This window comes from Myripristis murdjan, chromosome 1 (genome assembly GCF_902150065.1).
Source record: "Myripristis murdjan chromosome 1, fMyrMur1.1, whole genome shotgun sequence".
Lineage (NCBI taxonomy): Eukaryota > Metazoa > Chordata > Actinopteri > Holocentriformes > Holocentridae > Myripristis > Myripristis murdjan.
This window is the reverse complement of record NC_043980.1, coordinates 60,544-84,117: the sequence shown is the minus strand read 5'-3', so window position 1 is coordinate 84,117 and position 23,574 is coordinate 60,544. Positions and strand designations below refer to the sequence as shown.

Here is a 23,574-nt window from a genome sequence, read left to right as displayed (position 1 = left end):
GCATTTACTGATGACATTAAGTTCATAATAATTAAATAAATTGTGTATTGCTGTTGTATTGCAATTTTCACTTCTTTTTTAAATACTATATATTTAAGCCCAGCCTTTTTTTAATTTGATTTTGGGTTACATAGAATATAGGACTGAATAGAATACATCTTTATTGTCATTGTACAACAAAATTGAAATGCAATGCTTAAATGCTATAAAACAAACAAACAAACAAAAAATGCATCTATGCATCTAAATACGATGAAATAAATCATTTGGCAGTTTCTGAAAGGAAGTAAAAAAATAACATATTTCATATACAAAAGACTCACATTCTGCAGGTATTGCACGATTCATGTCAGTATTAAGCAGTGTGTATTTACAAGATGTTAAAGTTTTTGCTGTGTTCAGTGGAGTTATGGCTCTGGTGTAAAAACTGTTTTTTAATCTGAGAGAATCTGATGTGCTTTCAATGTCCTGAAGCCTCTGTCCGTGGGCAGCAGCTCAAAGAGAACATGTCCAGGTGAGATTGGTACCTGAGAATGTTCTGTTCCTGAGACAGCAGGAACTGTACAGATCCTCCAGGGAGGGGAAACATCAGCTGATAATCCTTTGGGCCGTGGTGACGACCCTCTCGAGTGCTTTCCTACCTGCAGCCGTGCAGCTGGAGAACCATACGGAGAGGAGGTCAGGATGCTCTCTATGGAGCGACGATGACATGAGCAGTTGATGTGTGAGGAGGTTATTCCTGAATACTCTCAGGAAGTGCATTCTCTGCTGTGCCTTCATGGTGATAGCAGTGGTGTTGAAGCTCCAGGTCGGGTCGTCCTCTTTGTGAACACCCAGGAACCAGAGGTCTGAGACCCTCTTGACCCAGTCCCTGCTGATGACCAGGGCCTGAATGTCTGCCCTTTTCCTTCTGTGTCGACCTTGTCCAGTGTGTTTGATGATGATGCGAGCAGCCTCAGGATACCTGCTCTGCTGACTGCTAATGGTGTCATGTAAATGTCCTTGTCCTCGGGCCTGTTATCATGACAACTGTGAACTTCTAAAGAACAGATATGGGCCTGCATTTGATAGTCAAATACTCCAGGTCTGGTTTAGGGTTAGTGGCTGCTTACAGCCTCAGTGTCAGTACACCAGCTGCCAGTAGCGGTTTCAGGCACGGGCAAAGTGGGCAGCCGCCTGGGGCGGCATTTTCTCATGTCACGTGGGGGGCAGCACGAGCTCAAAAAAAAAAAAAAAAAAAAAAATCATCAGCGCTGCAAAGCAGTTTTCTATTACCGTATTCATCTGAATATAAGACGATATTTTTTCCATTGAAAATGCCCTGAAAAAACGCCCTCCTCTAATATTGGGGTCTAAGCAAATACACACGTATGTTAAGAACACAAAAGGCCAGACCCCAAAATGCAGACTCGAAAACAGTTTTAATTTGTAAAGTCAAGTTATTACAGTTACACTTAGAGTTCAGTGGACGGTGATGAGCCCAATATGGAGGAGAAGGTCAGGCGCTGACAGACAACCAGGGTGAACGGCTGGAGGGTTGGCTGGCAAGCAGGGGGTCAGGAGCTTGGAGCACCGAGGAGGCAGGAGGGTCCAGGAGCTTGGAGCACCGAGGAGGCAGGAGGGTCCAGGAGCTTGGAGCACCGAGGAGGCAGGAGGGTCCAGGAAGGCAGGCGAACAGGGAAGGCAGAGGGTCAACAGGCAGGTTAATGAGCGAGAAGTCCTAGGAAACACCAAGTTTAACGGACGATCTGGCAAGGAGTGGTGGAGTGAGCTGGCTTTTATCTGCAGTAGGTGGCTTGATTACATATCAGGGACAGGTGTGGATACTGCAGGTGTAGATAGGACCTCCCACTGCACTCCACCTAACAAACAGACAAGGGAAACAGACACACCCACAAGAGGGAAGGGGAACAGGGAAACACAAAACAGCAAAACACAGCCCTAACATTACCCCCCCCTCAACGGGAGTCCCTAGACGACCCACCCGGCCTGTCAGGGTGGTCATGGTGAAACTGTCTCACCATTTCATGGTCCAGGATCAACTTCCTGGGGATCCAGCAACGTTCCTCGGGCCCGTAGCCTTGCCAATCCACCAAGTATTGAAACCCCCTACCCCGTCGTCGGACATCCAGGAGCCGACGCACAGTAAGCAGGATGGTCGTCAATGACCCGGGCGGGTGGAGGGGGATCGGCTGGAGGGCAAAGATCACTGGTAGAGACAGGTTTCAACTGTGAGACATGGAAAGTGGGATGAACACGCATGGAGGCAGGTAGTTTCAACCTGACAACAGAGGGGTTAATGATTTTTACGATGGCAAAGGGGCCCAGGAAGCGGGGAGACAGTTTCTTTGAGTCGGTTTTTAAAGGAATGTTGCGAGAGGATAACCAGACTGACTGACCTACAGAGTATTGTGGAGCTGGGCTGCGATGTTTATCGGCTGACTGTTTGGTCTTTTCAGCAGTTTCCTCTAGGGCAGTTTGGGTCTTTTTCCAGGCTGAGTGGCAGCGGCGTAGGTGATGCTGGATGGATGGGATGGATAGCTCCTCCTCCTGTGAGGGAAACAGAGGAGGCTGGTAGCCGAGTGAGGCTTCGAAGGGAGACATACCTGTGGCTGAGCTAACCAGGGAGTTATGGGAGTACTCTATCCAGGGTAAAAAAGAGCTCCAGGCAGAGGGATTAGAGGCAACCACACAGCGGAGGGCTGATTCAAGGTCCTGGTTAGTTCTTTCAGTTTGACCATTTGTCTGTGGGTGAAAACCAGAGGAGAGACTGACAGTTGCTCCCAAACCTTTGCAGAATGATTGCCATACCTGAGATATGAATTGAGGCCCCCGGTCGGAGACAATATCCTGAGGGATTCCGTGGAGTCTGACAACATGCTCAGTGAGAAGGTCAACTGTCTCTTTAGGTAGGCCGACAAAGTGGGCTGCTTTGGAGAAACGATCAACAATGGTTAGAATGACAGTGTTATTCTGAGAGGGGGGTAAACCGGTTACAAAGTCCAGTGCAATATGGGACCATGGACGTCCGGGGATAGGGAGAGGTCTTAGTAACCCGGCAGGTGGTGTGTAAGTAGATTTACCTCTGGCACAGGTAGTGCAGGCTCGGACATAGGCTCTGGTATCTTGGTCCATGGTGGGCCACCAAAAATGGCGCTTAGCCAAGGTCAGGGTTCGGTTTATCCCTGGATGACAGGCGAACTTTGACGTGTGGACCCACTGTAAAACCTGGGACCGTGCAGTATCTGGAACGAACAGGCGGCCAGGGGGACCATCACCCGGGTCAGGCTGTTGAAGCTGGGCCTGTTTGACTGTTGACTGTATCTCCCAGGTAAGGGAAGCAATTACTTGGGAGGCTGGCAGGATATTTTCAGGGGTTTTCAGGGGCTCTTCTTCAGCGCAGAACTGGCGGGAGAGGGCATCTGGCTTGGTGTTCCTGGATCCGGGTCGATATGACAGCGTGAAATTGAAACGACTGAAAAACAAGGACCAGCGGGCCTGGCGGGGGTTAAGACGTTTAGCAGATTTAATGTAAGCTAGATTTTTGTGATCTGTCCATACCACGAAGGGCTGTATGGAGCCCTCCAGCAGGTGCCTCCACTCCTCCAGAGCCATTTTCACCGCCAGCAGTTCCCGGTTGCCCACATCATAATTGCGCTCTGCTGGGGAGAGACGGCGAGAAAAGAAGGCACATGGATGCAAACGGGAGTCAGGTCCCTTTCTCTGGGACAGGACGGCCCCCACACCAATTTCAGAGGCGTCCACTTCCACCACATATTGCTGTGAGGGATCAGGCTGAATTAGAACAGGGGCAGAACTGAACAGAGCCTTAAGTTGGGCAAAAGCTGCATCAGCTTCTTTTGTCCACGTAAACTGGCGGGATGGAGAGGTGAGACAGGTTAAAGGTGCTACTACCTGACTGAAGTTTTTGATGAACCTGCGGTAGAAATTGGCAAAGCCCAGGAACCTCTGTAGCTGCTTTCTGTTTGTTGGTGTGGGCCAATCAGTTACAGCCTTCACCTTTTCTGGATCTGTCCTGACCTTTCCCCCTTCTAGGATGAAACCCAGAAAACAGACCTTGGATGCGTGAAACTCGCACTTCTCTGCCTTCACATAGAGTTTGTTCTCCAAAAGTCTCTGCAGCACTTGGCGGACATGGTCCTGGTGTTCTGTGGGATTTTTGGAGAATATCAGAATATCATCAAGGTAAACGAAGACAAAGAGATTCAGGAAATCTCTCAACACATCATTGATGAGCGCCTGGAAAACAGCTGGGGCATTTGTTAATCCGAATGGCATTACCATATATTCAAAGTGCCCAAGGGGGGTGTTAAATGCAGTTTTCCATTCATCTCCTTTACGTATATGCACTAGATGGTAGGCGTTACGCAGATCCAGTTTGGTGAAAACAGTTGCTCCCTGAAGAGGGGTGAAAGCAGAGTCAATGAGTGGAAGGGGGTATTTATTCTTTACTGTGATGGCATTTAGTCCTGTGAAATCTATGCATGGTCGCAAAGAGGAATCTTTTTTTTCCACAAAGAAAAATCCAGCTCCCAAAGGTGAGGAGGAGGGTCTGATAATTCCTGCGGCGAGGGAGTCCCTAATGTAGTTTTCCATAGCTGTGTATTCTAGTCTTGACAGGTTGTACAAACGACTTGATGGAAATTTAGAACCTGGGATGAGGTCTATGGCACAGTCATATGGTCTATGAGGGGGGAGTGAGAGTGCCTTACTTTTGCTGAAGACTTCATGGAGATCATGGTAGATTTCAGGAATTCCGGAGAGATCAGGGGGGTCAGGGGGTGCAGAAGACAGGTTAGAGACACTTCTAGTAGGAGAGGGAGCAGATTGCAAACAGGTTTCATGGCACATTTGACTCCAGCTAACAATCTTCCCATGTGTCCAATCAATCTGTAGGTTATGCTTAACCAACCAAGGGTGTCCCAAAATGAGTGGGTTGCTGGGAGCAGTGATGATGTGGAATTGAATAGTTTCCTTATGGTTACCTGACACAATGAGTGTGATGGGTGTGGTGCGGTGTGTTACCTGGGCTATTAGCCTTCCATCCACTGCCAGCGCATTCTGAGGATCAGCCAGAGCCTCAGTGATGAGGCCAGCCTGTTCTGCCACTTGGGAGTCCAAAAAGTTCTCCTCAGCCCCGGAGTCGACGAGTGCCAGCAGAGGGAGAGACAGGAGCTGACAACTTAAGGTAGCGGGAACTTGAAAGCGGGGATTTTTACCGGAAGTAGTTGGAGTGTGGCCCACCAGAACCCCCACATTTACTGGTGAGCCCTCCCTTTTGGCCGCACTGGGCAAGAGGAAATGAAATGGCCAGGCTTGCCACAGTAAAGGCACTCACCAGCGCTGATGCGCCTGTAGCGTTCCTCTGGGGATAGCCTGGCTCTGCCCAATTGCATGGGTTCGTCAACTGGTGGTGGAGAGGAGACACCCGGGGCTGGGTTGGTTGCAACAGGAACTGGGGCTGGGGCTGGTGGAACTGGCCGAGTGCTGGAAGAACCAGAGGTGTTAATCCGCTCGCGGCGGCGAGACTTCAGGCGGTTATCTATACGATTAGCAAGGGAAACAAGGGCACTCAAAGAAGCAGGTTCATCTCGACATAACAATTCATCCTTCATATGCTCACTCAGACCCTTGATGAACGCAGTTTTAAGAGCCTCCTCAGTCCAATCCACCTCTGCTGCCAGCGTCCAGAACTCGATGGAGTAATCTGCAACTGGTCGTTGGCCTTGTGAGAGAGTCATAAGCCGCATGGAAGCATTAGCCTGATAGTCAGGATGGTCAAAAACTAGTTTGAAATCCTCCAGAAACTCACTGAATTGAACTTCCTCTATAGGATTCCGTGAAAACTTGGCCTCTGCCCATGCCAGTGCTCTACCCCGCAGTAAGCCGAAAATGTACTGAATCTTGGAGAAGTCAGTTGAAAAAGAAACAGGTCTGAGCTTGAATACTGTTGTATATTGGAACAGAAAACCCCGACAGAGATTGGGCTGACCTGACAATGGCTCCGGAGTGGTTGCACAAACATCCTGTGGAGGTGGGGCTTCCAGGCTGGGCTCACTGGGGGGAGCAGGCAGAGTGGCAGGAAGCTGTGAAGAGAGGAAGGCTGAGAGCTGAGAGGATAAATCAGTCAGTTGTTGAGATAAAGAGCAATTACTCTCATATAAGGCTTGTATGCTGCTTTCATGTTGTCTGAGGAGCACACCCTGTTGTGTTACAGCCTGATGGATGCGAGCTGGGTCCGTAGTCTGGTCTGCGGGGTCCATTCTTTTGGCCAGATCGTTCTGTTAAGAACACAAAAGGCCAGACCCCAAAATGCAGACTCGAAAACAGTTTTAATTTGTAAAGTCAAGTTATTACAGTTACACTTAGAGTTCAGTGGACGGTGATGAGCCCAATATGGAGGAGAAGGTCAGGCGCTGACAGACAACCAGGGTGAACGGCTGGAGGGTTGGCTGGCAAGCAGGGGGTCAGGAGCTTGGAGCACCGAGGAGGCAGGAGGGTCCAGGAGCTTGGAGCACAGAGGCAGGAGGGTCCAGGAGCTTGGAGCACCGAGGAGGCAGGAGGGTCCAGGAGCTTGGAGCACCGAGGAGGCAGGAGGGTCCAGGAAGGCAGGCGAACAGGGAAGGCAGAGGGTCAACAGGCAGGTTAATGAGCGAGAAGTCCTAGGAAACACCAAGTTTAACGGACGATCTGGCAAGGAGTGGTGGAGTGAGCTGGCTTTTATCTGCAGTAGGTGGCTTGATTACATATCAGGGACAGGTGTGGATACTGCAGGTGTAGATAGGACCTCCCACTGCACTCCACCTAACAAACAGACAAGGGAAACAGACACACCCACAAGAGGGAAGGGGAACAGGGAAACACAAAACAGCAAAACACAGCCCTAACAATGTATTGTACCTGCATATGTAAACCAGTAGGTAGGCTCGCCTGATGCCACGATTACCGGCGAATGGCCGCATTGCGCCGTCAATAATCAACCATGTTGTCTGTGTCATTGTCCGTTGTGCTGCTGCAGCCGCCTATGAACAAAAGTTGATTTATAATGAAAGGTATATATGGCAGTATGTGTGCGCCACTCACCTGTCAGATCCGGCAGACCTGACCTGGTGGGCGGGGCAGGTTGTTGTCAGGTTGAGTACCAACACACACAAACAGCCAAACAAAGTTCCAGAAAAGAGAGCACTGAACCAAATTCCACATTCAACATGTGGTGTGGCGTGGCCTGGGTATGTGGGCGGAGCGAGCCTCCAGGAGAAGACTGAGGGCCCTATCTTGCGCCAGACTCCCTAAACCCGCTATTTGCAGATTTAGGATTTAGGAAGAGGCGTTCCCCCGTAAAAGTTGCTATCTTGTGCACCTCCCGCTATCCGCAAAACACCTCCGCTACCCGCTATATTATGAATAGGCGTGTTTTGGGCGTTATGCCAGTTAAACCAATCAGTGTGCCAGGTGCCATTGCCTTTAAGGGCAGGCTGCGCTATCCTAAATCCTAAATCCTAAACCCGCGATGGAGAGAGGGAGGTAGATTTCTCAGGGCTTCTACTGAGGCTAAAGCAAGTTGGCTTTATATATATATATATATATACATATGATATATTATATCATAGGCGAGTTAATTCGGGAGGTGGAGCCACATGTGTCCAAGTGGACGTGTCACAAGGTTGTACTGATTGAGTAAAATCCCCGGGTCACACCACACACACACAAGAGGCAGAGGTGGAACTATGTGTAAACTAATTTATTGACAAGGTAGATTGGGCAAATAAAATATTAAAAATAAAAATATAGCACAGCTGCTGGCTTATGATAAAACAATAAAACGTGCTGGCGTAAGTGTCCAATTAAAACAGTCTTTCCTCTAAACAGTCTATATGAGTAATATACTCAGTCCATTCCGGCAGCGTCCCGGTATCAGTCCGACCGTGTGCGTGGCGAGGCTCCGTCGGGGCGCGCATTGAAGCCGCCTGGACGCGCTCTCCTAACAGCCCAAACTTTAGGGATAGCGGATAGCGGGTGGTCAGGACCACCCGCTATCCGCTATCCCTAAAGTGTGTGCGCAAGATAGCAACCTTAGGGATAGCGCATGAAACACGCCCACGGACACACCTCCAGGCGCAAATGACGGAGTCGGCATAAGGATAGCGGGTAGCGGGTGGCGCAAGATACCGTTTAGGGATAGCAGAAGCTCCTAAATCTGCAATTTGCGGGTAGCGGGTAGTGGCAGCGGATAGCGGGTGGCACAAGATAGGGCCCTGAGTCATATTTAAGGCCTTTGACACCCTGAGGCCACTGTTCCTGTGTGCTTTGTCTCCAGGTGAGACACAGGAGGGCTGCACACTCTTTGTTATCACTGTTAGGTTTGTAGGTCTACCCAGAGCTATTCCTGTGTTCCCCTTGTTCAGGTCCTTCCTCAGTCACAGCTCATGTGTTCCTGTGGTGGGGTGGGGAGTGGGGGAGGGGGAGGCTTTCCTGTCTCTCTCTCACTCTCTCTCTCTTTCTGCTTCTTTCTTCATCTCTTTGTCTCTCTGTCTCCCTCTCTCTCTCCTTCACCAGATTAACTCTGAGGATGACTATGGCGTGCTGATGGGACGTTGGTATGGTGATTATTCTGACGGGCACTGTCCAACCTCCTGGAGCAGCAGCGTTGACATCTTAATGAACTGGTATGAAAATGGAAACCAGCCTGTGAAGTACGGCCAGTGCTGGGTGTTCGCCGCTGTCATGTGCACAGGTAACATCTGGCAAAAGGGATACCTGGACATTTTGATTTTTTGTCAGTCCCTTGTAATGAACAATATGCAGAGTGACACTAATGAAAAGAAATTAAAACACACCAGCCATATGTAATATTAAATGCATAAGGATAAATGTGAATTCAAAGAAGCCTGTAATTTAAATATTACCCTGCGTTACTGAAGTCTGATACTTCCTCCAGCTTTCCTTCTTTACTTCCAAGGTTTTCTGTCCACATTTATCTGAACCACACACTCAGTTCACTGCTGCTAAACCTGCTAACCTGAAAGTCCTGATCACAGAGTTACTCGCATGTTTTAACTAGACTCTTCTGCAGGGTTTTGCTTGATGTTTGCCTTTTAGATTCCCTGTCAGGGTTTAGCATTCCTCATTGACACCTATAGTGTGAGCATAACTGAGAGTGTAAATGTGTTCGTGTGGTTCAGTATAATCCCAACGAGCCCAACAAGTCCAAAAAAAAAAAAAAAAAAAAAAAGGAGAAGGTTACTTAAAAATTGAGAGACTATCTGGTTAATTATAGTGTCCTGGGTTTGAACCCGACCTCAGGCCATTTGCTGCATGTCATCCCCTCTCTCTTCCCTGCCTCAACTGTGACTGTCAAATAAAGCAGACATGGCAAAAAAATTTCAGACGAATGGAAACCAGCCAAAATAATTTGTTGGGTCCTATCTTCATGATCATTTTCTGTTTTCAGCTATCTGTTGAGTCTTACCGTGCACCAAATAAATGTGCAACCTGATGCATAACTTACACATATTGTAGGTATATGCATTTAAAGCATTTCATTCCAAATTGCTGCTCTGCCCAGGTTTGTCTTTTTAATTCAGTCATGCAAACAAATATGACATGAGCTGCTGGATGGCCTTAAAGAAACCAACTTGTTGATGTGCACTTAACTAGAACATTCAAATGTGTGTGTTTGGTTTCAGTGATGCGCTGCCTTGGTATTCCCTGTCGTGTGGTCACCAACTTCCAGTCAGCTCATGACACTGATCAGAGTCTGACTATCGATGTTTTTCATGGAGAAGATGGAGTTGAACCTCCTGAAAGCAGTGACAGTGTCTGGTGAGTAAAACACGCAGATAAGGAAACCCTTACAAGTGATATTGTCATTTCTCAAATTTGATTTGATTTTTTTTTTAGGATTTCCTCACATCAACACATCAACAGTTATCTATTCTATTCTAACAGGAAATGAATCCTTATATGGTAATATTCAACAATCCAGCTACAATACAAGGATACAAGGTCATATTACACTCTCACTTGGGTGAAGAGTGGAAAACTACTGTCTACACACTTCTATATAGTGTCATGGAATATATATATATATATTTGTTTATTTAGAGAGAGTGAGAGAGAGAGAGAAATATACACATACATAGCTCAGAGGTTAATGCTCTGGACTTACTAAGACTTTAGTTGTTTTGTCCTTTTTTGTTTTGTTTTGTTTTTTTGTTTTTTTTGCTCTGTAGGAACTTCCATGTGTGGACGGAGGGGTGGATGAGACGACCAGACCTGGCAGAAGATGGCAGCTATGATGGCTGGCAGGTTCTGGATCCAACACCACAGGAGCCAAGTGAAGGTAACTGTTGCTTCATTTGATATGGAGATCATTTAAAATATGATACTAGGCATATAATTTGCCTACACTGAAATATGATGATACACACTTGAAGAGTGACTCCGACCTCAACAAGTTAAACATTCGGAAAATGTTGGTTTACACTGGCAGTTGAAATGATTGAGAGAAATGGAAAGCCACACTGTGTACAGAAGTACACTGCAGTTAGTAACTCTGAACTTATTTCTCTTCCTGTAGGACTGTACTGCTGTGGGCCAGCTTCGGTCAAAGCCATCCTTAATGGAGACACTCACCAGAAATACGACGTCCCGTTTGTCTTTGCCGAAGTCAATGCTGACTGTGTGGACTGGCTGGTCAGTTTGATCCTGACATTATCAGTCTTATCAATAGTGAATAGTGAATACGGAACCTTATGATTTAAACTCAAATTTTTTTTCAAGTCTTTGTTGGGCACCAACAAGCCAACCAGCTTCCAGCTACAGAGGTGTTACTGTGTATCTGACCCTGACCTTTGACCTCAGCCCTCTCGGGATCATCAGCATCTTGAAAAAACAGATTGACTTAATTAGATACATGCCCGAAGTTTTGGTAGAACTGAGACATTGAAATTACAGGCAAGGCAGAATTTTGTCTTTTGGCCAAAATGTGCAAAAGCTGCCATTAAAAGTCAGGGATTAAGAAGATTAAAAAAAAAAAATGCATTTTTAAAAGGCCACTGAAACTACATTTACATAATGGAAACATAAAAAACAAATGAAGTATATGATACGCAACAACACTAAGAACAAGAAGAGAAACAAAAAAGATAAGTGCTCTATGCTTAAGTTGCTGGCTTTGTAAACTGACTGTCCTTATAAATGAATATGTTTTATGACAAGAGAGATTAACACAGAATGTTTTACTTTGCATAAGGGCTTTCATACCTATACCATGAAGAAATCACCATAACGTGATGGTCCAGCCTGTAAATTTGGTTAAATTTTGGCAGGGCTTTTCTGGCTGAGGGTAAACAGGGTGGATGCAGAACTCTTCATAACACCTGCAGGAACTCCACAGTCTTTATTTTTGGAGCAAAGGGTATTTGTTATTTGGACAATGCACTGTCCAGCTCATGGGCTTTGTAGTAATGTCATATTTGGGTATTTTGGCAAACATGGAGCTTTCAGGTCTTTGTAATTCTGACTTAACTGGCATTCCTTTGCAGTCTTCCATGTAGAGAGCTGGATTTATCCCAGTTCAATGGAGAGCTCCAGTAGTGAGTGTAGATGTTTAATGAGTTAGTATTGTTACGGTTTTCCACTGAAGCCTTTATTGTGTTGTATATTGTGTATATTTGCCAACCACAGCCAAAACTAAGTCGAATACACTCTAAAATTGAAGTTACTGTCTTCTGTGTTTCTGCCACTCAGATTGCAGATGATGGTTCGAAAGTTAAGCTCCACTGTGATTCCCACAAAGTTGGCCACTATATCTCCACCAAGTGTGTCGGCAGTGACAAGAGGCATGACATCACTAAAACCTACAAACATCTGGGTGGGTAGAGAGGACACTATCTCAGACAGTTTTCAGAGGTTTTTTTCTGTTCAGTTTTTTTTTACCCTTAAGAACTGATAATGTGCCCTGTTTCCACTCTGTTTATCCCGTCTTTGGTTTTATTGTTCCTGCAGACCACAAAAAGGAGAGGGAAGTCTTCAAATATGCCTGCAGGAGAAACAAAAGCAGAGAGGCATTCGACGATAGCGATGGGGAGGAGGTGCTAGAGGAGGAAGGTGATGAGGATGAGGATGAAGAAGCTCTGGATGAAGGAGAAAAGGAGGAGGTGTCACTGCAGCTTGAAGAGGTATGTTACCCCCTACAGAGCGCCCCCTGCAGGTATTAACATTGAAAAGGGCATGTGAAATAAAACACTGAAATTCAGCATATGTTGTGTCTCTCAAATTATTGCTTATCATGAACATTGTCTCTAAAGTGAATATCACATAGTTGAAGGTGGATAAGCTGTGTGATATGAGCGGTGACTGAAGGAATCTGTTTTAGAAAAACAAACACATACAGAGCATTCAGAAAGTATTCAGACCCCCTTCACTTTTTTCACTTTAGTTATGTTGCAGCCTGATGCTACAATCATTTTAATACATTTTTTCTATCATTAATCTACAATCGGTGCCCTATAATAAAGTGAAAACAGAACTGTAGAAAATTTTGCAAATTTATTAAAAAGGAAAAACTGAAATATCACATTGACATCAGTATTCAGACCCTTTGCAACAACATAAATTTAGCTGAGGTGCCTCCCATTTCTCCTGATGGTTGCTGAGATGTTTTTGCACCTTGATCAGAGTCCACCTGTGGTCAATTAAATTGATTGGACATGATTTGGAAAGGCACACAGCTCTCTGTAGAAGGCCTCACAGCTGACATGCATATCAGAGCAGAAACCATGAGGTCAGAGGAGCTGCCTGCAGAGCTCAGAGACAGGACTGCTGCAAGGCACAGATCTGGGGAAGGCTACAGAAACATTTCTGCTGCTCTGAAGGTTCCCAGGAGCTCAGTGGCCTCCATGATTCTCAAAGGGAAGAAGTTTGGCACAACTGGGACTCTTCCAGGAGCTGGTCACCCGGCCAAACTGAGCCATGGTGGGAGAAGGGCCTCAGTAAGAAAGGTTACCAAGAAGCCGCTGGTCACTGTGACTGAGCTCAGAGATCCTTTGTGGAGACGGGACAAAGCTCCAGAAGGACAACCATCACTGCAGCCTCCACTGATCTGAGCTTTATGGCAGAGTGGCTGGACGGAAGCCTCTCCTAAAAGCAAAACTCATGGAAGCTGCTTGGAGTTTGCAGAAAAGCAGCTGAAGGACTCTCATGCCCCTTTTCCACCAAAAAACACCTGGTGCTGGTTCGGAGCTGGTTCTAGAGCCGGTGCTTAACTGGTGCCAACAAAGAACCGGTTTGCTTTTCCACCGGCCAACAGCCAAGCGAAGCCAAGTCAGAGCCACGTCATGACGTCATCGTAAAACGTGATCACGTGGGTGTGCGAGACACTCGCTTGGAATCACAACAACAAACATGGACGCCCCACCGTAGCGATGCAAATACTGCTCGTGTGTTTACAAGCCTACATTGCGGTCCAGAGGCGAAAAACGCAATTATTGCCGGCTACCCGTCGTATTCGTGGTCGGAACGAACGGTGAGTATATTTAGCTTTACGTTTATAGCGTTCGCTGCTCCCGTTTGAGTCTGTAGCCCCGCCCACCAATGACGCGGTGGGCCGCGTCATCGGTTCTTTCTCTGGCTCCTGTTTAGCCCCTGCTCGGAGTCGGTGCTTGCCTAGCACCAGTTTGGAACCAGTTTGGCACCAGTTTGGCCCCTGCTTGGGCGGTGGAAAACCAAAAAACTGGTGCTAAGTCAGGCACCGGCTCCGAACCAGCCCTGGTGGAAAAGGGGTATCAGACTGTGAGAAACCAGATTCTCTGGTCTGATGAAACCAAGATTGAACTGTTTGGCCTCAGTTCCAATCATTATGTCTGGAGGAAACCAGGCAGCGCTCCTCACCTGCCCAGTACCATCCCAGTACCATCCCAGCAGTGCAGCCTGGTGGTGGCAGCATCAGACTGGTGTCTTCCAGCAGCAGGGACTGGGAGACTGGTCAGGGCTGAGGGAAAGCTGAATGAAGCAAAGTCCAGAGATCTCCTCAGTGAAAAGCTGTTCCACAGCTCAGGACCTCAGACTGGGCTGAAGGTTCACCTCCCAACATGACAGAGACCCTGAGCTCACAGCCAAGACAACACAGGAGAGGCTCAGGGACTCTGTGAAGGTCCCAGAGCCCAGAGCCCGGACCTGAACCCTGTCCAACATCTCTGCAGAGACCTGAACATGGCTGCCCACCGACGCTCCCCAACCAACCTGACCGAGCCTGGGAGGATTTACAAAGAAGAACAGCAGGAAATGCCCCAGTCCAGGTGTGCAGAGCTTGTTGCATTATACCCAGAAAGACTGGAGGCTGTAACTGCTGCCAAAGAGGCTTCAGCTGAGTGCTGAGTACTGATGTCAGTGTCATAGTTCAGTTTTTTCTTTTTAATAAATTTACAAAAAATTCTTCAATTCTGTTTTCGCTTTGTCACTATGGGGCACTGAGTGTAGCTTAATGAGAGAAACAGTGAATTTAAATGATTGTTCCTGTGTACAAGCCCTTGTCTTGGGCCCTCAGGAAGTTGTGCAGAGCTTCAGTGATGAATGACAAACGGCAGATCAGCAGGAAATCAAATCAGCAGGACAGAGAATAGAATAGAATAGAATGGATTAGAAAAAGCTTGGTGTGTGTGAGTGGGTGTGCAACCACGTGTGGACGCGTGGGCCGGAGCATTATCCTGTTTTCAGCTTTCCTTGCTGAATGTTTTTGATTTTCTACTGTAGTCATCTCAGCAGATCAGTGAGATTTTCACAGGAACTGTTGACTGTCAGAATTTAATTATCCATAACAAGAAAACAACTTGAGTAAATAACTTCAATGAACATATCAGTCCCCGCTTGTAAATGTGTGTAATGTCCTGCCATGTCTCCAGTCTCACAATGGCTATGATACCATAGGTGTCCACGCCAGTGAATGGTCAAGATGTTGAATTGAAGCTGCTGGTGCACAGTAGCAATGGTGTGAGCCGGCCTGTGTCCATCAACATCAGCGTCCAGGCGATGAAATACACCGGCACCCCAGCTGCTACCATACAGAAAGAGAAGAAGGAGGAAACTCTGCAGGCCGACAAAGGTAAACTCTTATGTTTCGTTCTGATCGGACGCATCGCCAAGCCTAAATTCACATGTGAGCTTGGGTGTTCACACCAGAGCCTGTATTCACAAAACATCTTAACTTACCACTAAGAGTTCTCTTAAATGTCACTAAAACTTTCCTCTTAAAAGCTGCTGAGCCCAACTTTTACCGAGGAACTTAGGAAACTCTTCAGCTCAGAGAAAGGGGCGGGGCCGACCCCGTTGCTATGGGTGATGTCATGTTTCGGGAACAAGTTGACATGCTCTGCCTGCAGTGATTGGTTGAGAGGAAATTGGTCTTTCTGAGTGATCTTATTTTAGAAATACTGCAGGAAGAGGTGTTATGATGCTCTAGGAATATTTAAATAAAGATCTAAAAATAAAAATGTAGCTTTCTCTGATTAAACATGAAACAAAGAACAATATAAGACCAATTAATTAAGACCAATCAAGCTCATGTTCAGGTAACTGTCAGCAGCCTCTTACGCATCTGCATCTTGTTAAACAAATAGAAAATATGTATCAGCAGCCTTTCAAGTATTATGTAGATCCTACAGTGACCTGGTTGATAAAACATCTGAAGCTGTGCCTCCAAACGAAAGCCAAGCCAAACTGGACGCAGGAACAGCGCCTCCTTCTGGCACAACTTGTGCATGACAGGAAGGATCTCATTAAAGGGAAATGTGGAGCAGGGCTGACATCAAGATGCAGAGAAGCAGCCTGGGAACAGATCAGTTCAGATCAGTGCAGCTTCTCCACTCATCAGCCAGACTGATGACTGTGAAAACAGGTGGTGAACTCTTCAGTCTCAGGTGAGGACAGAGACTGCAGAGCGCCAAACACCTGCAACAGGTAACATATCAGCCACTTACCTGTAAATACTCGAGATTACACTGTATTACTCTCTATCAATCAATCGATTAAAAAAAAAAAAATCATCTTCAACCGCTTATCCGGAGTCGGGTCGCGGAGGGAGCAGTTTCAGCAGGGGACCCCAAACTTCCCTTTCCCCAGCAACATCAACCAGCTCTGACTGGGGGATCCCGAGGCGCTCCCAGGCCAGTGTGGAGATATAATTTCTCCACCTGGTCCTAGGGCCGCCCCGTGGCCTCCTCCCAGCTGGACTGACATGTCAATCGATTTAGCATATGGAAAAATGAGCAAATGCTATACTGAACTTTGATACACATCATCATTTTTATTTTTATTTAGCCTTTATTTAACCAGGTCGATCCCACTGAGACACAAAGATCTCTTTTCCAAGGGAAGCCTGGCCAAGAAAGCAGCTTAAAAACATCAATTTACAGCAGGACAACACAGAATCAAACAACAATAAAATAGACAAAATACAATCTGGTCATGTCATAAAGTTAATATGGGGCTTTCATGAGCAGGAACAAGAACGATATGAGGCAGATACCAAGTTGCTTACAAGGTTTTTGAATGTTCCAAGAGAAGTTAGTTCTCTCAAGTTCAAAGTGTTCTGTAGTGAGTTCCAGGCAGCAGGTGCGAAGTACATGAAGGAGTGCTTGCCTAACTCAGTGCGAACTCTGGGGACCTTGAGCAAATAGCAATCATTAGAACGCAAGGAGTAAGTGCTCTGGGTTCTCGAAATGTAGCCACATAAGTATTGGGGGAGTTGGCCTAAGATCGCTTTATAAATAAAAATGTGCCAGTGTGAGAGACGACGTGCAGCCAAAGAGGGCCACTCAACTCTGCCATATAAGGTGCAAAGGTGAGTGAGGGCTTTGCAACATGTGACAAACCTCGGGGCACCATGGTACACGGAGTCCAGAGATTGGAGACAATTTGCAGGGGCATGCATATAAAGAAGGTCGCCATAATCCAATAAGGGAAGAAAGGTGGCAGCTACTAACTTCTTCCTAGTGGCAAAAGTAAAACATGTCGTGTTTCGGTAAAAGAACCCCAGTTTTAGCTTTAGCTTTTTGACCAGGTTCTCTAAATGAAACTTAAAAGAAAGCCTGTCATCAATCAGAACACCCAGGTACTTGTAGCAAGGCACTAGCTCAATCGTGTTTCCTTGCAGGGAGAACACACTGGGAGGGGGCTCAGGTATCTTCCTGCCATTTGAAAAAATCATAAATTCGGTTTTAGAGACATTAAGAACAAGTTTCAGGTCTACAAGCTGACGTTCCACAAGGTTAAAAGCAGTCTGTAAATAGCCCACGGCCTCGGCAAGGGTGGAGCCACAACAGTAAATGACAGTATCATCAGCATAAAGATGGAAGTTAGCATCAGGGACATTTCTGCCAAATTCCATCAAATTATATTAACCTGTAAACTTTTATTTTAAATCTGTATTGCATTTATCAGGAGGAGGCTCTGCACTCAAATCTTTGTCACCTGTTCCCTGGATGGTTCACAGTGAGCTGGGCCGTCCTGCCAGCAGCGTCACGGGGCTGCAGCTCTGAGCTGCTCTCAGAGACTCAGGAGTGTCTCGGCTCCCTGACCTCATCACAGTCAGGAGCTGAGACGCTTTGTGCACTTCTCTTAGCAGAGAAATTGACTGACATGCTCATTATTTTTCTCCTAAATCGGCAAGTTGGGAGCTGCTTTTAGCCTTAAAATGTTTTGAGAATATGGGCCCAGGAGTGTATTGCTCTGTGCCAGTTGCAAGCAAATCCTCTCTCTCTCTCTCTCTCTCTTCCCCCCCTCGGTTCTCCAGATCTGTGCATCCCTATCCGGATCCCCTTCTCAGTCTACAGACGTCACATGGAGGACTGCAACAGTATAAGGGTTTCTGCTGTGGTCAAAGACAAGGACAATCCAGAAAATGTGTACCTGGTGGAAAACGACATCGTTCTGGAGCACCCCCCCCTCGACATCTGTGTAAATAATGATTAATCAAAACACTTTTCTTGGTTCACGTCACATGTTCACTTTACTTAAATTAGTTTGTTTTCATCTGAAGGAAAGAGAGAAATCCAAATGCCCTCAGGCTGTCATAAGATAGTTTATACGCCAAAACATTACAGCTTCATTGGACATTTTTTGTCACTTCACCTAAATGCTTCACAGAAATTAATTTATATTTATATAATGTAATTAGTAACTGCCTGCTTTCTGAGGTGGACACATGGCCAATAAAGCAGACCAACAACATACCGGCATCGTTTTGGAGGATGCAAGTTTAAGTCTGAACAAAATCAAAGTTAAATGAAAGCTGAAGAAAAATCAAAATCACATAAAAAAAAGACAACAAAGTAAATCATTCCCTAATGTCAAATCCGCAGGCTTTTTGATATTAAATTAAGACTTAACAAGACAACTGTTTATATGTTTATTTGTATTTTAATTAATTAATGTATATTTATGTGGCATATTTCAAAAACAAGTCATACAACATCCTTTACATGAAAAAAACAATCTTTTTAAAAAGAATCACAGACAGCAAAACATGAACAAAAGCTGATTTCTACTTTTCAGTTTTCTTCACGTTGAAATCACAAGACAGAGCCAGAGCTTAGAAACAAAAGTCACATGGCGCACAAAGAGCTTGTTTACTGGACAGGGTTTTGATGACCTTTCATCCTGCAGATAGGAGATGTGATTCCACTTCATGTAACTTCCTCTATGACTTGATGGACTTGTGTGTCTCTTCTTCTGTGGTGTTCAGACCAGTTAGGAACACATGAAGAAGTACTCAGGTACAGGTACAGCATCAGGCCACTCTTCATTTTATTGTGTTTGGCTTCCCAAGCATGAGGAACTGCTACCTATCAGATGCCAGCATCCACCTCCCTATACCCACAAACCCTTGCGTTTGGAGGGTATAGAGAGGCACCTCAGGGCAGCAGAGGCTTGCTTAAAAAAAGGATGGATTAGTGTGGATTAGGATTAGGATTATATTAAATAATGTGTGTGTGTGTGTGTGTGTGTGTGTGTGTGTGTGTGTGTGTGTTCCAGTTTACAGGTAAGGCCTACCTGTACCGCGAGGCATCAGTGGAGATTTTGTTTAAGAACCTGACGGATGACACTTTGAAGGACTGTGTCCTGACTGTTTCTGGAAGTGGCCTGTTAAAACAGAATGTTGTACAGAAGTAAGTGTGTGTGTGTGTGTGTGTGTGTGTGTGTGTGTGTGTGAGAGAGAGAGAGAGAGAGAGAGAGAGAGAGCAAACATAAAATCGCAGAAAAAACCCTGGTTCAGTGTTTCTGACGTGGTGCTGTGGTACCAACAGGTTGCCCGAGCTGCAGTCTGGTCACCGGGCACGAGTCACCATTTACTTCTGTCCCCACAAGATTGGAAAGAAGACTCTGCTAGCCGACTTCGACTGCTCCCTGTTCAGAGACATCAAGGGCACCTGCACCGTCAACGTCCTACCATACAACTCTTATCCACTACGTTAGAGTTAGCCAGGCGTCCGCAGCACAAGATGGTGGATAGGTTAACTCTTTGTGCTGCACACTGAACCGTCTCATGGCTGAGCAGGATAAAAAAAGTCCTGATGCTTCTCACTTATGTGTTGATGTTCAATGATTTCTAGAAGTGATGTTGTGATGATTTATTTTCATTCTGTTCTTATTTGCTTTGCTGTACTCATTTTCCCTCAAACTGCTTTGTCTGTTTTCTATTTTATCATTTTCTGATATTCTGAGAATGGCTTTCAACAACCTCCAGAGAAGATTTGCTGGCACATTGCCATATTAATAGAGCTGCCAAGTCAACTGCTTGGTAGCCCTGGGGTGCTTCCATGGTCATGGCTGCAGCCTTCTCTCAAATTCATCATTGCTTGATGTTGCATTGCATTCTACTTCCTCCAACTGTGATGGAGAAATTGGTCCCTGTGCCTCTTTCATGATGAATTGATATCTGTGAGACATATTGGGGGCTCTGGAAAGAGGCCAGTCTTTGTGAGGGACTCACACTTAACCGTGACTTAAATAAATTAAATTTAATGAATTGTCCTTATGCTTGTTTTAGATGTTTAGAGCATCTGTCTTTTCTAAACACTGACAACCAGTGAGCTGAGGGGCTAGAGTGGCAAGTGGCCAATGAACATAAATAAATGAAATGAATAATTTGGCTAAATGGCTAAAAATGGCTAAAAACAAGCTCTGTTGATATGCTGATGAAAATTACTGAAAAAATAACACATTATATTATACACAATTTTTTTTTTTTTTTGCAAAAAATGACCTTAATTCTGCACATATGAACTTGAAGAGATGAAATTCAGAAGATCAAAGGAGCTTGTGTTTGCCACTATAATTGCACGTCACATGTGGGCAGATGGTTGGCCTCTTATACGCTGATTTCTTCACCTGTGTTCAAATATTTTCTCATCGTGGTTAAGGTTAGTAAAAGGTTAATGGTTTGGTTTCATATATTTTCTCATCATGGTTAAGGTTATTACAAGGTTTATGGTTTGGGTTGGTATGGTGTAGCATAATGGCTAAGGTTAGTGAATGGTCATGGGTTTGGTTCAAATATTTTGTCATCATGGTTAAGGTTAGTAAAAGGTTAATGGTTTGGTTTCATATATTTTGTCATCATGGCTAAGGTTAGTAAAAAGCCATGGTTAGTGTTAAAATCCTTCCTGGTCACAGGAAACGAACACTAGACATGTTTAGATCAGGGATCAGGAATATGATGCAGAACTTTCCAGGTTCACACAAAACGCAATGTAAAGCAGTGGAACAATAAAATAAAATGAATAAATTGAATGAATGATTGAGTGTGTGAAAGCGTTATATTTGTGTCTGGCCATTACATCCATACCTTACAGGGTTAGTAATGCAAATTTCAAACACCCTTATACACAAAATATGAGAAAGGATATATAATAAGGTCAATAATAATTTGTAAGTGAAAATGTAAAATTAAAACATTGTGAACCATTCAACAAAGCAAGAGAAAGGGAAGAGAGAGGAAGATCAGAGATACATATATATGTAGAGACAGAGAGAGAGACCATTTATTTTGTTCTGGGTTCTGGTAAAATGAATACATGTACTGTGTATGATCCACAATGAGATTCCATGTAATTGTTTTTCATAAGTTACTTCTTTCCTTTTGCTCCAGGCCTTGTGCATATAGTAGGATATTTTAAATACATGGTGATCATGTTGGGAAATGAAAGGGTAATGTGAACCTTAGGGTTAGGGTAAGAATTTTTAAAGAATTTTTGTTTAATCAACATAAAAATGGTCAGAACAGAAAGTGGATTTTGCACTCTGCTTCAATAGCATCAGAGTCTGTGGTCTTCCTCAATGTCAGACCTGTTTCAATTTGTAAAGGTCAATGAAGCAACGCATCACTCTAAGTTCATTATTTTTGCTGGTAACACATGAACATCTTAATTATGTTCAAATTGTATGTAGTAACAGTTATTTTTCTAGTAAAACTCTGTTCCCTCTATTACTTGGCCACCTGGTCCCCTCAGTGTTTACCTGCTGCAGCAGATCAGGACTTCAGGCCTGTCAGAGCAGCTGCTCCTGTTGTGGGGAGTTACTGTGGGCTTGTTAGGGAGAACAGGCCTGTGCTGAGGGTTCTGCGTGGAACCCAGAACCCTGCATTGCAAGTGTTCCTTCAAACTAGGAATACTCCATGGGTGCATGCGCACGCAGCGACCGGCAGCAAGAGTTTGGCGACCGTGTTTATACTTGTTTTAAGTGTCTCCATGTGTTTTATGTGTCCCTCGTGAATGTCTACTGTTGTGTAAAGGCTCACTCTGCTGCTAATTGAAATGGATCTGCTTTATTCTGCTGCATTGTGGCTTTTACTTTATGCCCTGCTTGTGAGTGATCTCACCGGAGCTGTCAGTCCGACAGGGACATGTCATATCTACTCCAGAGATGTGCTGCTGCAGCTGAACTGTGTCAGTCTGAATTGTGTGACAGATGTCACATTACCAGAGTTCATCCTGAGGGATTTTAATAATCTGGATTTCAACAAAAGTGATTCAACAAGGAAGAAAAGGAGAAAGCGGGGGAAACGAGGTGGTGTCAGACTGCGTTTAAGGAAACAGCAGCTCACCAGGATCCCCCTGCCCTCCGTGATTGTGGGAAACGTCCAGTCCCTGAGAAACAAAGTGGATGAACTTCAGGGAAACGTCCACCTCCAAAAGGATTTTAGGGACTCTTGCGTCATGGCCTTTACGGAGACGTGGCTTACTGAGAAAGACCAGGCCACTGATCTGCTCATCGATGGTTTTGGAACTCTCTTCATCTCGATCGTAAGGCTGAAGTGACAGGGAAAACACTAGGAGGCGTGGTATGTTTGTACGTCAACAAACGATACTGCAGCTCTGTGACTGTCAGAAAGAAAATCTGCACACCAGACGTTGAACTTTTATCTGTGTCACTGCATCCTTTTTACCTGCCCCGTGAATTTCCCCAACTTTTTATAACAATACTATACATTCACCCAAAGGCAAATGCTGCCTTTGCTTCCAGCACTGTTTTTGATGTCGTCCAAAAATTGCAGTCCATCTCAACTGATGCTCCTAATTTCATATTGGGTGATTTTAGCCAAGTCTCTGAAAAAAACCTAACAAACTTCTATGAATATGTTACCTGCCCAACCAGGCGTGGTAAGACTTTGAATGGGTCAATTCACGAGCAAGGACCACACCAACAACAAGATACGATTGAACGATTTATTGCGAAGTGAATTGTGAACTTCAGTCTTGTAGTTCGGCTGCATGTGGGGAAGCTTCTTAGGGAATCCTCCGTAGCGCCCAGGCACGACGAACCCCCCTCAGGACCCTACGAGGACGGGAGAGGAGAAGGTGGAGAAAACAGGGTGGGAGGGAGGGGTGCAGAATACGAGAGTGACAGAGGGGGAGAGGGTTAGGAGAATTTAAGCAATGCCGGAAGAGGCGTGGTCCTGCTCCTGAAACTACGCTAGATAGTTTCAATTCACTAGCAAGGACCACACCAACAACAAGATACGACTGAACAATTTATTGTGAAGTGAATTGTGAACTTGATTGATAGTCTTGTAGTTCGGCTGCGTGTGGGGAAGCTTCTTAGGGAATACGCCGTAGCTCCCAGGCACGATGAACCCCCAGAAAGCTTCATTACTTGAGACAGGATTGAGCGGATCTGAGATCTTTGAGATCTGAATGAATGCAGCGGTGATATGCTTGAGATGACCAGCCGACCATGATTTGAATTAGATGTTCGGAATGCCATTATGGGAGGCTGAGGAGGCTGCTCCAATGCGGAAGAGTGTCCAGAGTGGTGGACTGGGGATATGCCAGTGTTACAGGTAGCGGCTGGCGCCACATAAGCTTATGCTCTCTCTGTAAACAGGAGAAATGAATGAGACAGAGAAACTCCATGTCTGTTTGTCTTCTTGCTCAGCAGAAAGAGGGAGGAGGATTTATTAAAACGTGCACTTTAAACCCTATTTCACTGTCAGTACACGTACACTCAGGGCTCTAGTTTCGCAGACCTGGCAAGGCAGGGGCGTAGCGCAGATGT

General features: G+C 45.5%; 1 protein-coding gene across 1 annotated transcript in view; it reads left to right on the top strand.

Moving 5' to 3' along the window:
- LOC115368340 (protein-glutamine gamma-glutamyltransferase E-like) overlaps positions 1 to 20,060 on the top strand; it is a 34,725-nt gene extending 14,665 nt beyond the window's left edge. Inside the window, exons 6-15 of the mRNA XM_030064411.1 lie at positions 8,578 to 8,755; positions 9,708 to 9,843; positions 10,254 to 10,363; positions 10,601 to 10,716; positions 11,773 to 11,896; positions 12,031 to 12,203; positions 14,950 to 15,124; positions 17,813 to 17,976; positions 19,054 to 19,187; positions 19,326 to 20,060. Of these exons, the coding sequence (XP_029920271.1) occupies positions 8,578 to 8,755; positions 9,708 to 9,843; positions 10,254 to 10,363; positions 10,601 to 10,716; positions 11,773 to 11,896; positions 12,031 to 12,203; positions 14,950 to 15,124; positions 17,813 to 17,976; positions 19,054 to 19,187; positions 19,326 to 19,494 (1,479 nt within the window). The 3' untranslated portion in view covers positions 19,495 to 20,060. The remainder of the gene's footprint in view (positions 1 to 8,577; positions 8,756 to 9,707; positions 9,844 to 10,253; positions 10,364 to 10,600; positions 10,717 to 11,772; positions 11,897 to 12,030; positions 12,204 to 14,949; positions 15,125 to 17,812; positions 17,977 to 19,053; positions 19,188 to 19,325) is intronic.
- Positions 20,061 to 23,574: the final 3,514 nt, after the last annotated feature.